Consider the following 16,636-nt stretch of genomic DNA (forward strand, 5'->3'; position numbering starts at 1 on the left):
TGAAAATGAAGTACAAAGAACTATGCACATGAATTCCTTTTTGATTCATGAAAGGAAAAATTCTCTTATTAGACCACAGATAAAGCTTGCAGGGTTTAATCAGCCACCCCACATCATAAGCACAGACTTGACATAAGAAAGGGAGAAGGAAATTGAAAAGTTTCTGCTAGAATCAAGTACTGCATCATCTTACTCCTGACAAAGCAGAATAGTTTAGATAGATTTTAATCCAACTTTGAAAGTGACCAAGACGGGGTCATGCCAGCTCTACAAGATTCAGAGGAAGTTGCATGGCTGCTCTGGTTGGGGCTTTAATTTAGCTGAACAGTATGACTAATGCTTTAGAAACAGTTGGTAGTGCCCTATTAGATCACCATGGCTGAACTGAGAAACATACAATTAGAACAGGCTGAGGTATTGTGTTTGTGTGCATTACTAGAACATGAGGAAGGTGACAAGGATATTATTAGAAGCTGCATTCTCACTAATGGCACCTAAGAGCAGCAGTTTTGTTTACGCTACCACAGCGATGCAAACCGGGATGACAGACTAGATCAAAACGACGGAAGGCAGCCACAGAAGCAAGCTTTGTGCTATTGCTTCGGCTAAGCCCTGTACTTGGGTCATCTGTCACCTTCGGGGCAATGCTCTTACACCCCCACTCATAAGATCCCAAGTGTAAGGGGATGGCACTTCCCCATTTAAGAATATGGTAAAAAGTGGTGTCACAAGGGAAGAAGACACTGCACAATCCTGTTATCTGGGTAGAGGGTAGAACCCTTTGGGAAATGGGTCTCTCTTTCTGAACGTACATAGAGCACCTAGCATGGTTCTGGGAGCATAGCGATAGCTCTTGTCCAAGAATGGGAGTTTACCACACAGTGTAAGTGCCTCAAAGCAGAATCACTCAGTCTAATATGATCCCCCGTCTGTGATGTCAGGGAGCATCATCGCCATGTAACAGATGGGAATGGAGGCACAGCTAGATGAAATGGCTTGCTCAAGATGGACGTCTGCAGCAGCTAGCACTTGAACCCCGGAGTCCACATCCCAGTCCAATGCCTCCCCCACAAGGACCTTCAACTTGCTGCTTCCACCGTGTCTGTACAGTGCTGTGTACATTTGCAGGGGTGGCGGGGGAAGATAACGCTTAGCTCAGAGTAACAGAGGAGCCCAACCCACTTGTAACAGGAACTCTGCCACCCAAAGGATCACTCCATATACTTCTGAACCAGGACTGGAGAGCTCCCCACTCCTTAGTTGGACGGAGGGGTTGCATGCGTGATGCGGAGTAGCACTGCAAAATAGCAGCATGCTCAAGTGTTGGCATCTTATACACAGTCTTGAAAAGATGTGTTGTGACAACATCACCACACCCTCAACAACTTGCAACAGGGAGCACTACAAGGTAAAACAAACATGAGATGCCAATCAGAATTTTTTATTGATTCATGCAGCTCACTAACAGGGAACGGCACCTATTTGAGGGTTTAAAATAAACCAGATTGCTCCCAGAGACAGTGTCAGTCGTAGTCAAAGACAATCTGAACTTTCCTGGAAACTGCTTGGAATTTTTATGGAGTTGCTCCGAGAACAAGACACAGGCCTTCCTTGCCTAAGAGTGACTCAACTTCATACCTGAGGGCAGGCAGCAAGAAACTGACATTGCTGCTGCATCAACACACTGTTTTCTAATACACTGACCGAGAAGATAGAGACACATTTGAATAATTCTTAGAAACACGGGGAGTCGTTTGTCTTAAAGGATTGTGTCAGCTCCTATTGTTACAAGTTAACACCCAATATTACAGGGGAAAAGAGGCTAGTTTTAATTCCTGCAGGTGAAAGGACTTTACAGTGGGTTTGTTTTTGTTTTTTTTTAAACTGTTCTCCTCTCCTTTGCAATTCATTAGGGCACCATTTTCACCTGTCTGGGGTCTTCTGCACAGCAGCTGGGAGAAAGGTGGTTAATAGGAAGGAGGCTGTAAGACCACAAAGATGATCTGTCAAGGGACTGGCCCAGAACCTGAAGCTCACTTGAATTGTAATTGACTAGAATTGAAGTTGGTGCCTAAATCCAGAGGGCACAATTCTGTACTGACAGAAGATGGATCTTTTGCTTCTCTTACTAAAGCTGAAGCAATTCTTAGAATAGGGTTACTCGTCCTCTGTTGAGATACTTGAATTCCACTTTCACTTCCAGACAGCTTTGCTTTATTTCTCATCTAGCCTAGCCCATCACTGATGGGTTGGGTTCACAGCAGCACAGGGGAGATTAGGAAGCCTTCCCCCTGCACCGCCTCAAAAAAATTACAGGCCTAAACCAAACTGACTGCCCTTTTTATTGCTCTTGAATTTAGCAATTTAAAGTACTCAAGTGTAATTTTAAATTGCTTCAGAGTAACAGCCGTGTTAGTCTGTATTCGCAAAAAGAAAAGGAGTACTTGTGGCACCTTAGAGACTAACCAATTTATTTGAGCATGAGCTTTCGTGAGCTACAGCTCACTTCATCGGATGCATACCGTGGAAACTGCAGCAGATATTATATACACACACACAGAGATCATGAAACAATACCTCCTCCCACCCCACTCTCCTGCTGGTAATAGCCCATCCAAAGTAACAATTGTGAAGAGAAAAGAAAAGGAGTACTTGTGGCACCTTAGAGACTAACCAATTTATTAGAGCATAAGCTTTCGTGAGCTACAGCTCACTTCCTCAGATGTGAAGAGAGTGTCACTTTGGATGGGCTATCACCAGCAGGAGAGTGAATTTGTGTAGGGGGGTGGAGGGTGAGAAAACCTGGATTTGTGCTGGAAATGGCCCAACTTGATGATCACTTTAGATAAGCTATTACCAGCAGGACAGTGGGGTGGGAGGAGGTATTTTTTCATATTCTCTGTATATAAATAAAGTCTGCTGCAGTTTCCACGGTATGCATCCGATGAAGTGAGCTGTAGCTCACGAAAGCTCATGCTCAAATAAATTGGTTAGTCTCTAAAGTGCCACAAGTACTCCTTTTCTTTTTTAAATTGCTTAAGTTTTGCCTTGTCTGAAGGCTAACCAGAATGTCTACAGAAACTCACAGGTTGTATGAGGGAACATACACACCCTCATCTGGCTCATTTTCTGGAGCACACAGAAGGTAACTTGGAGTGTGTCGGCCATTGGCTCACTCTCTGGAAGGGTGACTTTGTTAAACAGAGATGAACAACATCTAGATACTTGGACACATGACTCTGGAAGATAACATTTGAAGGTTTAGGCAAGATTCCAAAACAGGATTTCATCCAGTCAGAACAGAACAAACTACTCAGTAACCCATAAATGTAGAGTTATTTCTCAACACTGCAGTTCTACTATGCAAAAATGACTGAGTGACCCAGATCCCTGGTGCAGGGCAGCCAACTACATGCATTGCTCTCAGAATTCCACATTCAGGTCCACAACAATCATAACTGCTTCCATTTCTGGCCACCCAAAGCACCAGTTATCAGCTACAAGTTTAAAAGAACAATCCAGAGTTTGGTTAGAAGAGAAGCAATCAAGTATATCATGGGGATATTAATAGGAAGTTCCAGAGACATGAGCCAGAGTGCAGGGTCATGGGCACATTAACTCAAGCAGTCCCTGTTAGTCCATGGCCTATTGTATTCCAGACTAACAGGCCCCTCAGCACTCCTGGCCTTGGAGATTAATAGTTTGGAATACAATTACCTCAAGCAGGAAGAGCTCACAAGTTATCTGACTATTAGCTTGGCACCAAGGTTCTGATACATTGTCTCTTCTGCCAATTTGATCTAGTACAAGCAGTGCATCTCAATTATTTTGAGCTCTTCTGTAAACAGAAAGCCAAGAATAGAAGAAGTATATTGTTTCACATGCAACAGCCTTAAAACAGAAGTGTCCCATTATGATCTCTTTTCCTGCCCTTTCCTTATACATTCTTAAGACTTAAGTCAAGGTCAAAGTTGTAAACAGCCATTTACAGAAGCACTAGATGTTAAAGGTGAATCAAAATATATTTATGCTGCCTGTAAGATCCCAAACCAGACAGTGTTGACTTTAAACACACCGATTTCATTTACTAGCAATGAAAAGTATGGAAGAGTTAGTTGCTGTTTCACTTACTTACCAAGACAGGAATTCAGAGTCCTGTCCCCTCGTTAATATCACTAATGCCCAGAAGAGTGGTCAGGAACACAGCTCCTGTACCCTTTAAGTGTTAGTGATGCCACATTTTTACTCAGGTCACCTTTGTATCGGTTACAGTTCAGTGAAGCAGTGAGGTCTGTGTCTGATCCTACTGTCATGCAATTTAAAGGCGGTGTTACCTCCTCTACAGGTGTTAAGGGCACCGTCGCTTTGATACATATTCAACTGTGAACTCCAGCACCAACTACTCTCTTCACTTAAAATACAGGAAGGGCAAGACTTTCTGAAATAGGAGACTGAAGTTAGGGTCCTAAATCCATCGGAAGCTGCTGGGTTCTTAACACTTGAAATAAGGGACCTGATATTTGTGCCTTTTTTGGCACTTAACTTTAGGCTCCCATTTTTGAAATTCCTGGGCAGTTTTTCCTCTTTTGGGTCTCCCATGCGAGACAAGTAAAGGTTATAGCACTTCTGCTACAAGCCATTGATTTCTCCTAATTTCTAGGAGAGTGTCTATACAAAAGGAACAGTGTAGAGGGGAGGTAGAGAAATATGCAGTACAATGACACTTACTCATAAATAACCAGAACAGTTACAGCTAGATTTTGTGGTTGTCATTCAATAAGCCTGCCATGGCATAGTATTCCCCCTGGCATGTGAAAAGCCTACTAACTAGTAACTCAAGCAGCACTTATGATTACAGTCAAGACTGAAGAAAGAGCCAGACTGCCATGCTCTAACTGGAAAATTATCTAGTCAGCTTGCAAGTACGCTACACTATCATTTAACCAAGATTTATGATCCTCAGGGTCAACACATGCATTCTGTGCTATAGAAAAATATCTTGCACACTTACTGTGTGAGTATGCTATAACACAGGACCCCCTACCAAGAAGGGTCTGTGAAGGTCAGTCATACACATGCTGGTGTAAAACCTAAGTGAAATCCCGGTATTCCTTGCACTTTCAGGGATTCACATTAGGTGACAACCCCCCAGTCTTTTGAGCCAAGTATCATGCCCACATTGGAGATTAAGACACCACCTTCCTCCAAGGCCACATTACAAGTTTATGTCCAAGTCGGGATTGGAAGTGAAAGTCTCCCCATGTCACAAGGCAGTGCTCGCTCCAGACTAAGTGGCTCCTCAAGGCCCTGGTTTTGACCATTTTCTGCCTTGACATATCTGCCCGATAGTAAATCAGCAACAACTGCCATAAACCCGTAATATTACAGTCAACTTCTACACATACATTGACACCAGAAAGTCTAGCTCTTGGAAACACTATGCCAGACCAGACCTGGTCCAGTACTGGTCCTGGTCCTCTCCAGGAAGCTAGAGAGATGATGGCATTACCCAGTCAACCAATCCAGTTATCCAGGAGATCTCTAATGATGGGCAGGCCACAGAGGTCTGTTTGCAGGGGCAAAGTGAATCATGAGTCATAACACATTTACCAAGTGATAATACAAGCCAGAGCAAGGGGAAGTTACTAGGAAGTTACTGACTGTTCATAGCCAGGGAGACCTTAGAATGAACGGGGCAGGGGGACCTGAGTTTGCTTCTCTTTTCCCCTCATGTAGTAAGTCAGTTACCAGCAGCAGCTGTCCTGGGTACAGGGTGGGGTGAGAGAGAGAGCAAGATTATGGAGTCAGCCTCACCCAAAATAACCTACTGCCCTAACCCCACTTCTCTCCCCATTCACCTAAACTGGGCTCAGGTGACCAGGGAAGCTGAGGTTAGCTGTGTAACTAGCCCAGGCTTTCAGCTGCTCCCCAGCCCCATTTACACACCCATGCCAGCTAGCTAGGAACCCAGTCACATTACAGAGGGAGTAACTCCCCAGTACCCATTGGGCATGGGCTAATCTCTGGTGACCCCTGCCAGGGAGGGCTGGCCAAAGCTCCCTGCAATCACACCCCATGGGTACGACCTTACACGTGGGGCAGAGAATAAGGACAGCATGTCAGACAGGGTCTCCTGAGCTCAGAGCACCTCTTTCCCACCAGCTCCAGTGGGCAGGAAGCCCAGCTCAGAGCCCTCCCCGCAGGGTCCGCCTTTCCCTAGCTCCCGTAGGGGGGGGCTCTGAGCTGGGCGCCCCCCCCGCAGGGCCCGCCTCTCCCTGGCTCCCGTGGGGGAGGGGGGGCGCCCAGCTCAGAGCCCCCCCCGCAGGGCCCGCCTCTCCCTGGCTCCCGTGGGGGAGGGGGGGCGCCCAGCTCAGAGCCCCCCCCGCAGGGCCCGCCTCTCCCTGGCTCCCGTGGGGGAGGGGGGGCGCCCAGCTCAGAGCCCCCCCCGCAGGGCCCGCCTCTCCCTGGCTCCCGTGGGGGAGGGGGGGCGCCCAGCTCAGAGCCCCCCCCACAGGGCCCGCCTCTCCCTGGCTCCCGTGGGGGAGGGGGGGCGCCCAGCTCAGAGCCCCCCCCGCAGGGCCCGCCTCTCCCTGGCTCCCGTGGGGGAGGGGGGGCGCCCAGCTCAGAGCCCCCCCCGCAGGGCCCGCCTCTCCCTGGCTCCCGTGGGGGAGGGGGGGCGCCCAGCTCAGAGCCCCCCCCGCAGGGCCCGCCTCTCCCTGGCTCCCGTGGGGGGGGGGCGCCCAGCTCAGAGCCCCCCCCGCAGGGCCCGCCTCTCCCTGGCTCCCGTGGGGGAGGGGGGGCGCCCAGCTCAGAGCCCCCCCCGCAGGGCCCGCCTCTCCCTGGCTCCCGTGGGGGGGGGGCGCCCAGCTCAGAGCCCCTCCCAGCGGGACCCAGCCCCCAGGCCCCGCCCGGCCCCACTCACGGCTCAGGGGTCTCCTCTCTCCCCCGCCCCAGCTGGGTCTCAGGCTGCGGCCTCCACTTCCGCCTTTCAGCTGCTCCGTTTCCGGATCCGCCCACCGCTTCCGCTCCGGCCGGGCGGGGTGAGAGGCAGCGGCCTCCGCCAATCATCGAAGCCCTGCCCATTTGGAGGCCCGCCCCTCTCCGCGCGGCCGGACGTGGGGCGCAGGATGGCGGGGCGGAGGCACGTGACGCAGCCGCGGGGACCGATGGGAGTTGTAGTCCACGAGGGGGCCGGGGCCGGGGGAAGCGGCGTGGGAAAAACCCAAGGTTGAGTCGCTGCCCCTGGTGCTGCCTGGTGCCGGGGGAGGAGCCTGGGGCGCGGGGGGCGGAGCAGGAGGTTGAGCCTGGTTGGAGGGGAGGGGGGACAGGAGCCAGCGGGGAGAGGAGCCGGGGGGGGGCAGAGGAGCCGGGGGGGGAGCGGGGACAGGAGCCTGGGGCGGGAGCAGAGGAGCCTGGGGGGGGAGCGGGGAGAGGAGCCGGGGGCGGAGGGGTGGGGGCAGAGGAGCCGGGGGGGGGAGCGGGGAGAGGAGCCGGGGGCGGAGGGGTGGGGGCAGAGGAGCCGGGGGGGGGAGCGGGGAGAGGAGCCGGGGGCGGAGGGGTGGGGGCAGAGGAGCCTGGGGGGGAGTGGGGACAGGAGCCGGGGGGGGGGAAGCCTGGGGCGGGAGCAGAGGAGCCTGGGGGGGGGGGAGCGGGGAGAGGAGCCGGGGGCGGAGGGGTGGGGGCAGAGGAGCCGGGGGGGGGGAAGCCTGGGGCGGGAGCAGAGGAGCCTGGGGGGGGGAGCGGGGAGAGGAGCCGGGGGCGGAGGGGTGGGGGCAGAGGAGCCGGGGGGGGAGCGGGGACAGGAGCCGGGGGGGGGGGAAGCCTGGGGCGGGAGCAGAGGAGCCTGGGGGGGGGAGCGGGGAGAGGAGCCGGGGGCGGAGGGGTGGGGGCAGAGGAACTGGGGAGGGCGAGGGGGCAGGCAGCCGAGCGGGGCTGTCATTTGCCCTGGTGGCAGCAGGGAGCTCCCTTGAACAGCTTGGATCTGCCTTAGCGGCTTTGAAAGCACTCGGGCTGTGCCACCCCAGAGCTGGCCGTGACGGGGAAGGGTCCGGGGCCCGCAGGCTGGGGCGGGTGTGTGGAGGGGCGAGGAGGTGGGGGCATTGGAGACAGGTGTGCTTTGGGGCACGGCCTGCCATGCTGTGCGCACACAGGCAGCCCTGTGCCCAAGGCTGGAGCTGGCCACGAGGGCAGCTGGACGGGGATGTTGTTTCCAGACACCCCGGGTGTTCCCCTTTCCCCTTACCCGGCCACGGAAGGAGGCAAACTCTGCCCAAGTCCTGCCACCAACCCAAGCGGTGCCAGGCAACCCAGCGACACACGATTCAGCCCCAGGGTGCTGGCAGGACGCAGCCCTGCCCCTCTGCCAACCCAGGCTGCTGCTCCATGCTTAGGAGATAGTTCTGCCCCGTCCACCCCGGCTGGGTGCCGGCGGGGCTGTCTCCCCCTCTGGAGCCTGGCTCCCACGAGAGGGCTGTGCAGTGCAGCTGCAGGCCCCGGGTTCAGACACTGCTGCTGATGCATACAGGGCACGTAATGCAGCCTCCCCAGCCGCGGCTGCATTTCAGCGGTGGGCGAAGGGGATCCTGTGAGCAGAGAGCAGCCAATGAACATGGGAGAGAAAGGGGCTGGAGAAATGCGAGGTGAACATCCCTGGCGGAGGGGGACTCCCCACAGCCCCAGGAGTGGGGGCGCTATCCCGGAGAACAGCCCCAGTCTCTTCTGCAGCAGTGCCTCATGGCTGGGAGAGCAGAGTGCAGCCTTGTGCAGGCTCTGGGGCTCAACACGCCTCCCGGGGAAGGGTGGAACCGGCAGCTGGAGGTGCCCAGGGCCCGACAGGTTGCTAGGGCAGGGGCCTGGCATTACAGGAAGAGAGAATTTAACAGCCCACCTCGCTGCAGGGTCCGTGTGGGTGCTCCGGGCTGGGCGACGGGTCCTGGGGGCTCTGGGGAGCTGTTGTGGCATTTCTGTGGCTCAGCCCAGTGCAGGGTCCAGCCCGCAGCTCAGAAAGCACAAGGAGCAATGGATGCACGGGGGTAGTGGGCCACAGGGACTGGCTGGGTCGGAGGATGGGATCAGTGACCTGCCCCCTCCCTTTGGCTTGGCCAGGCAGCCTGCAGCCACATGGCAGCCCCTCTGCCAGCCCCTGCTGACTCGAGGGTAGGTGCCGCGTTGCCAGCAGTGAGGCTGCGCGTGTTGTTTGTTGCTAGCAGAGACCTGGGACCTGCTGGCGCCAGCCCTGGGCCGAGGGAGATTTGCACAGCCCTGCCCTCCTCTCTGGGGCCCGAGAGTCTGGCTGGGGCAGGGTGGGCAGAGAACCCGCGACGAACCGAGCTGCCAGAGCCAAGGCAGGGCCGTGGAGCTCAGTACGGGACCCCCCAGTCGCTGAGCAGGGCTGGGCGAGCTCCACGGAGCAGAGAGCTGCGGGGGGGCGCTAGTCACCAGGGGGTGCTGCAGGTCAGCATTAAAACCGCTGCCCCCACGCAGTGCGAGAGAGCAGGGTGGGCTGCTCAGCGGGGGTGCGCTCCCCTCTAGGCCAGCAAACCGGGTGTGGCCCAACTGTCAATGGCCGAGCGCCAGTCGCCCCAGCCCCAGCGGGCAAGGACCGGTGGGGTCCTGGTGCCCAAGAGCTGGGCAGGCCTGGCAGGAAAAGGAGCCAACAGTTAACTGCCCCCTTCCCGGCAGGGCGGTCCCCCTGCCTGGCTAGACTGGGCAGCTGGATGGCACGGCACCACTGAGCACAGGGGCTTTTGGCTGGTCCTGGCGCTCAGGCAAGCCGGTGAGGGCGGGACTCAGGCAGCGACAGGGCCCTGGGGCTGCGTGGCCTGGAGCCTGAAGCAGCCGTTGTGCAAGACCCACTGTTTGCACACACCCACCAGGCAGCAGCAGAGATAGGGGAGAGTTCAGCTGGCCCGTCTGGGTCCTGGCAGACGAAGGGCCAGCAGGGGTGGCGGGCGGGAGACCGGGAGGCCACTGCACCGCTCCCTCTGAATCCGAGCCACGTGGGATGTGGAGGAGGGAAGCCAATCCCCCAGCCCCGGAACGACCTTGGCCCCTCTCCTGCTTCGGAGCAGCCAGCTCCCCCACAATGCAGCCTCCCCCACATCTGGCTGGAGAAGCTGCCGGCTGCGCCCTGGGGGCACCGCGCCCATGCGTGCCCCTGGCAGCGTGAAGCCCTTCGCCTCTCCATTGTTTCCTTTAATCTCTGCATTATTTAGTATTTATTTTTAAATATTCTTCTGGGGCAGCTGGTGCTGGGGGGAGGCGTCTGGAGGAGGGCAGCTTCCAGGAACAGCTGCCTAGGTGAGAGCACTTTGCTCGACCAACGCCTTCAAGTGCGAATGCCTGCCCAGGGGGCCCAGCTGCAGCTCCAAAGGGCCTGGGGTAAGGCCCCGGACCCCTGCTCTGGCAGCCCCTCCCGGGTGGCTGTGATGGCTAGCGGGTGTGGGGGTGGCGAGCCCTGAACTGGTCCCTGGGGATCCCAGCTAGCGTCGCTGGAGGGCTCCACACAGGTGGAGCCAGCCTGTTCCGGGGACAGGGGCACCCAGGAGTCTGGGAGCTGGAACAAACGGGGCCTTGCAGCGAGGGGCTCCGGGGAACCAAAGTGAGCCATGGAGGCCCCCTTCCCATTTCTCTCCAACCCCTTCTGCTCCAGCCCTGGACAGTACCACAACCCTGCCCCCTCCCCGCCCCCGCAGCAGGGACGGGACCACCCAGAGCCAGCAGCTGGAAAAATAGAGCTTTTATTACAGGGTATGTCTTCGCAGCACCATGGAGGTGGTGGCTGGGCAGTGGGGGTGCACGCTGGTGGCAGCCGGGCCAGGGGGGAGCCTGGGGGAGCGGGAGGGGGAGAGGAGTCAGGGGAGGGGAGCCTGGGGCAGGGGGGGGGGGCTGGTGCTTCAGTGCGTGACCACCTTGGCGCCCTGAGAACGGGCCTGAGACGCCCCCAACTCACCGCATGGGGCTGAGTCACCGCCGGCCCCCAGCCACAGAGCCGGCAGCACCAGCCCTGCCTGCCTGCCTGCCCGGAGCTGGGGCCGGCTTCCCTGGTGCTGGCCCAGAGCTGCCCGTCCGTGTCATCCGGGTGGGGGAGAAAAATCCCACCAGGAAATAAAAAAGTCTTAAAAAAATCTTTGGGGAAAAAAGTATCAAAAGGCTTCAACCCGCCCCCCTGGTTTGCAGAGCTGGGGCTGCAGGCCCAGAGGAGTCCCCCACCCACAAAGGCTGCACAGTGACCCCGCCAGGCCCTGCGCCCGGGGCAGTGGGAACAGGCAGCTGGGCACAGATGTGGCCAAATGATGTCTGGGCAGCAAGGGGCCAGGGTCAGGGGGCCGCGCAGGCTGGGTCTGGTCTGCCTGGTCCTTCTGCTCCCAGCGGGGCAATGGCAAAGCTCCTGTCAGGCCATGGCCCCCTTCGTGCCCAGTTCAGCCCCGACCATGCTGCATGGGCTCCCAGACCCAGCCCTGTGTGCCCTGCGGGCAGGTCAGCCATGCCTGCCCCGGGATTCCTGGTGGGGAGAGGCAGCACCACGCTGGCTTGGCACCACCCGGTGTTTCGCTGCACCCCCATATCCCGTGCTGCTGCCTTCCACCCGCCCTCGCTCCCTTTCCCTGGCCAGAGCCCCCCAGGAGCGATGCAGAAACTGGCCTCCAACCTGGCCTGAGTTTATCCCGTTCATGCCAGGGGCCCAGGCACTTTTAACCCCACGTCGGTGCCTCCCTCGGGGGCTTTATGGGGAATTCCCACCTGGGCAAAGGGGCTTCCCCTGCCCTCCTAAACCTGAGCACTAAGGCCCCCGCACCCACCCCCAGCTCCCTGGAGCTGGGCTCATCCGGCCTCCCGCTGCCCCTCACTCCTTCGCACAGAGGAGCAGGAGACACTGGCCTTTTGTGGCAGTGAGGTCCTGTGAGTGGGGAGGAGGCCGGGACCTGCCACCATGTGGGCTCACGGGCACGGGGTGGCAACAGCCTAGGGGTGTCGAAATCCATTGCAGAGCCAGCCATGGCCCCGCGCGGCCTGCAGCCTCTGGCGGCTGGTTCGGGGATGGCTGCACGCGCCCCCGGACGAGAGGCCTCGGCCAGCGCAGAGAACACGCAGGAGCCAGGGCGGCCGGGCAGGGCTGTGTCGGAACAGACGTCACACAGAGGACGCTGACGGCTCACGCAGCGGGGCGACACGGATCTAGCACACGGGGTGGGGGGGACCTAGAACGCACTGAGCAGTGGGCTACACTTGCATGCTGGGACATGCAGTTGTGGGGAGCCGCAGCCTGGGCGGAGGGAGAGGGTTGTGTAGCAGGTGGATGTGACCCCCAGCTCCAGGGGAGTTGCTGACAGACTCCCCAAACGGGCACAACCTGCCCGTCCCCCAGCTACGTCCGTAAGGAGCGTCCCATACGCAGTCTGAACCCCCACCTTGCAACGCCTCGAAGCTGAGCCCTGAGCCTCCGGAACACAAAGCGGCCCGGAATCGGCCTGGCGGGGAGAGATGACAGGACTGGCCCCGGGGCTGCACAGTCCAATCCTGCAAACTACCTCCCCGGTGGGGTCAGCAAGAGCTGGTCCGGCCCTGCCGGGCCTGGTTTCCAAGCGGCCCTGGAAGCAGCCCGGCTGTTCTCCAGCATTGTGCATTTCACGCAGGCTGTTCCCTCTGTAAACTACACCCGAACCGTCGCAGCCCAGCCCCACTGGGCCGCCAGCACAGCCCCCACCCCCTCAGCAGGGCCCTGACCCTGTTCAATTCAGGCAAATACGTACTGAAGATGGGAGCGGAAGGCTGCGGAGAGAGTGGCGTATCGAGCAGAGAGGGGGAGCAGAGGGGTACCTGGCTCGGTGGGGCACCCCAGGCCTGCAGGGCGCCCGTGGGGCTGGTCCGGGGGGCAGAGGACAGGCTTGTGCTTAGGGTCCTCCTAGGAGTTCTAAGGCTCTCAGAATAAATCCCTCGTCACAAAAAAACCCATCATTTTGTAGAAAACGCACCAGCTCCGCAGAGCCGTGAGCAGGTGGTGGGTCACAGCTGGGGCGGAAAGTGCCCTGGAAGAGCCGGGGGGAGGGGGGCTCTCATCCATCCCCCGCCTGGCCCCCAACTCTTGCAATTACACCTGCAGCCAGAAGGGAAATTGACGCTGGCAGAAATGGGGCCATCATCCCAACGACATCACCGGACACCGCTGGCGAGGCCCCCCCAGGGCGCTCCATCCGCTGGGCTCGCTGCAGCTCCCGGGCTGAGCCACGCATGGAGGGCGCGTGGGACAGGCGGCGGGGGGGCGTCAGTGGAAGTTTTCCAAGTCTGATCGGCAGCGGAGGGGTGGCGGGGGGTGGCTCTGAGCGGAGCAGTTGGGGAAGGCCGGGCTGGGGCCGGCAGGGGACGAGGGCAGAGGGCACAGGACCCGGGAGCCTGCGAGCGAGTGGGGAAGCCTGGGAGTCTGACCGCTGAGCGGGGCAGCTTGTGTCGGTGGGAGGTGGGCCCCGTCCATGTCCGCCCGGGGCAGGCGGTAACGGCTGGAAGGCGCGCGGGATGAGTCTCTGGGAGCGTGGAGCCCCTCCGGCTCCCGCGGGCTGGCTGGGGGCGCGCTCCGGGAGCCAGGGGCCTTGGCAGAGGTGGCGCCGGGAGAAACTCCAGCGTCCCCCGGCGATGGTGACGGCAGCCCTGAGGCGGAGGCGTGAGCCGAGGGCAGAAGGGGTGGCACCGGCCCCGGGGGCAGTCTGGATGGCGGCTCGCTCCCGCTGCTGGCTTTCGGGGGCTGGGAGGAGAGCACGGGGAGGCCGTAGGGGCAGGCCAAGGCTGGGGCGCACGGCAGCGGGCTCTGGAGCAGGTACATCGTGTGCTGCAGCTCCCGGCTGAGGTGGGAAACTTCCTGGTTGAGGTTGTTGATCTGGAAAGAGACAAAAACCGTGCCGAGCGAGGGGACAGCGCCCTGCGCCCTCCCCACCACTCCCCTGGCCCCCAGCTCAGCAGCGCCCCGCACTGGTACCAAGCATGGCCGGGCAACGCTTCATGCTGGCTGTCGCCCCACTTCCAAAGGAGAAGCAAAGGGTTCTGGGAGCATGGGGCAGGGATGCCCCTTTGGATCCGGCTGCTCCGGGATCTGCAGCCAGCGGAGTGTGGATCAGGACGGGGCTGGCGGTGGGTGACGTCTCAGTGTTGCTATGACGCCCACCCAGAGGCAGCAGCCTATTTAGCGCCTGCCTGCAGCCCCAGGACAGCCTCTTGGGGCTCTTTGACCGCATGCATCCATGTACCCTGACCTCGGACCGCGCGGGACACGTGCCCCGACGTGCCCACTGGGCCTATTACCCTGTGTTTTGTTCACCAGCCCCATTGGCAACGCACCCCAGGGAAGTGGCTTGTTTCCTGCTGCTGCTGTTTGACAGGAAAAATAAGCAGAGCAAGCAAGAGACCTTTTGTCATTGTAGGTCCTATAGAAAACAAATGGCTAGTGGCCACTGCTGTTACTTCTCTGCCGGGCTGGCCAGTTTAACCTCCTGCTGGATCCGGGCTGCTCAGTGCTCACCCAGCAGCCCAGGGTACCAGTCCTGTCTCTTCTGGCGGCCGCTGTTTATCATGAGCACTGGCTGCAAAGCAGAGGAAAGCCCAGAGGGCCAGGGCCCAGCAGCAGCCCCAGCACGCTGCTCAGCCTCAGAGGGGACGCGCTGTCCCGCAACCTGGCCCCGCTGGTTTTACTGGGCTAGTCTGTGAGCTTCCACACTGGCCACTGAGCGCCTTGGCCACGGGGGACATAATGCAAGGACCTCCCTCGGGGATGCAGAGCACAGGATCTGATGCCGACATCAAGGCTGGTTACGGGCATTCTCGAGCCCTAGCACGACCCTGACATTAAGCCACCCTGAGGCTGCTCTAGCTTACGCCAGGAAACATTTCTGTCCCTACAGCAGTCTGGATAGGACAAAGCCAGCATGCTGCTCCCCCAGGCTGCACCGAGCAAGCTGCCTCGCTCAGGAGCTGCCCCCAGTATGGGGGGCAGAAGGCTACAGAGACCCTGCCTGCTGCCCCTGAGGGGGTGCCCCCAAGAGTAGCATACCCTACCCTCAAGCATGCAGCCCAGGGGGAGGTGGGAGCAGGGCACAGAGGGGGAAGGGCTGCTCCTGGAGCTGCGTTTGTTGCTATGAAATCGTTACAAAGGGAGCCTGTGCTCATTTGAAACCCGATCGCCTGAGTCAGGGCAGAGCCGCCAAGCAGCGAGGGCTGCCCGATCCGGAGCGGGCTCAGCGCTGGGGGTGGGGAGCTGCCAACAGCTGGGGTCACTTCACCTCCTGCAGAATGCCCCAGGCAGCAGCGTGCAATGAGCCCCGCTCCGGAGTGGGCAAACCGGGTCGGTTGGTGCCGGTGGGTCCAGGCGGATGCGAACCCCAGGACAGCCAGCCCTGCAGCGCCCACCTCTGCCCCCCAGCCCCGGCCGCAGGGGCTCCAGGCTGTACCTCTTGGTTCAGTCTGCAGACGTTCTGCTTGATCTCCTCCGCTTCGGCGCCTAAGGCTGGGCTGGCCTCATCCGTCCCTGCAAGGAACCGCAGACGGATCTCAGGGGAGGGCAGCGCGCCCCCATGGGCCTTTGACCCCAGCCCGCTGTGACTCGCGGCCGTGCCAGGACAACAGGCCGGGGGCAAAGCCTCCCCGAGCGAGCCCCGCATCCATTCGCCTGTCCCAGCATTGGGACCGGTCGACCCCTTCGGACACAACCCCGCTCCCGCCAGGCCTTATTCCGGGCCCAAGCCCTGAACGCTCAGAAACAGGGGAGCTTCTGGCTGGGCGGAGTGGGGCGGGGGGACCAGCTACTCCAGCCCCTGCTGCGCAGCCCCCCGCTCCCCCCAGGCTGTTCAGGCCAGGCTGGCAGGAGTTGGAGCTTTTCCGCCAGCATCTGAACTAGCCGCTGCTCATCCCAACGCGGTGCGCTTGGCTTTGCCTCCAGAGCACCTGCCAGCCAGGGGGCTACAGGGACCGAACCAGCATGAGTGGCTTCACCCGCCCCATCCCCCCAGGGGCCGGCCAGGATGAGTAACGTGCCTGAGGGCGCACGGTGAGTCAGAGCTAGGGATAGGACTCAGGAGTCCTGACCGCCTGCGCTGTGCTCCAGCCTGGCAAACCCGCTCCCCTCCAAACCCTGGGGCAGGCAGTGCCCCAGGCCCAGAGGAAACAGCCGCTTACTCATGTCAAGCCATTCTCCCCGGGACAGAGCGTGCCTCCGAGCCCCAGCGCCGTCTGGCCCAGAGCCGGGACAGCCCCGGGGCAGCAGGCAGTTACCGGAAGTCAGCGAGTCTGCGACCGAACTCTGCAGAGGCGGCTCCACGTTGAAATGGAAGGTTTGCCTCTCCGACGTCCTGCCATCATCCTCGATCCCATCAACGACCCTACGGGGGGGTTCATCCTACTGGCATGATCGGCTGGCACAGCGCCGCTGGGCATCGCTAACCGGCCCCTTTGCCTCCCTAAAGCCTCTTGGGCACGGGTGGAAATTCAAGCACTGCCAGGCAGAACCCGACTGGGGCATGGGGTCTGGGCAGCCTGGAGGGACTGAGTCTGGGCTACAGACCCTCTTACCCCGGGCTCGCTGGCTCATATGGGGCAACTCCCAATGATTTCACCGTGGCCAGCTGAGCATGGCAGCTGTTGCCACCGGGTGCCT

The 16,636-nt window shown here is 59.4% G+C and overlaps 2 protein-coding genes across 3 annotated transcripts in view; both read right to left on the reverse strand.

The window, feature by feature from the left end:
* The window catches only part of RAB5C (RAB5C, member RAS oncogene family), a 33,500-nt gene extending 26,473 nt beyond the window's left edge, over nucleotides 1-7,027 (reverse strand). The window contains exons 1-2 of one of the 2 annotated variants that reach the window (XM_073325642.2): nucleotides 6,923-7,024; nucleotides 5,662-5,762 (exon numbers count right to left, since the gene is read on the reverse strand). The gene's annotated coding sequence lies outside the window, so the exon portion shown is untranslated. Of the gene's footprint in view, nucleotides 1-5,661; nucleotides 5,763-6,922 lie in introns of both variants that reach the window. The other variant, XM_073325640.2, reaches the window with a different exon arrangement.
* A 3,694-nt stretch (nucleotides 7,028-10,721) lies between these two features.
* The window catches only part of KCNH4 (potassium voltage-gated channel subfamily H member 4), a 30,459-nt gene continuing 24,544 nt past the window's right edge, over nucleotides 10,722-16,636 (reverse strand). The window contains exons 14-16 of the mRNA XM_073325838.2: nucleotides 16,255-16,361; nucleotides 15,435-15,511; nucleotides 10,722-13,870 (exon numbers count right to left, since the gene is read on the reverse strand). Coding sequence (XP_073181939.1) covers nucleotides 13,265-13,870; nucleotides 15,435-15,511; nucleotides 16,255-16,361 — 790 coding nt within the window. The 3' untranslated portion in view covers nucleotides 10,722-13,264. The remainder of the gene's footprint in view (nucleotides 13,871-15,434; nucleotides 15,512-16,254; nucleotides 16,362-16,636) is intronic.

Source organism: Lepidochelys kempii, chromosome 27 (genome assembly GCF_965140285.1).
Source record: "Lepidochelys kempii isolate rLepKem1 chromosome 27, rLepKem1.hap1, whole genome shotgun sequence".
In the NCBI taxonomy this organism is placed as follows: Eukaryota; Metazoa; Chordata; order Testudines; family Cheloniidae; genus Lepidochelys; species Lepidochelys kempii.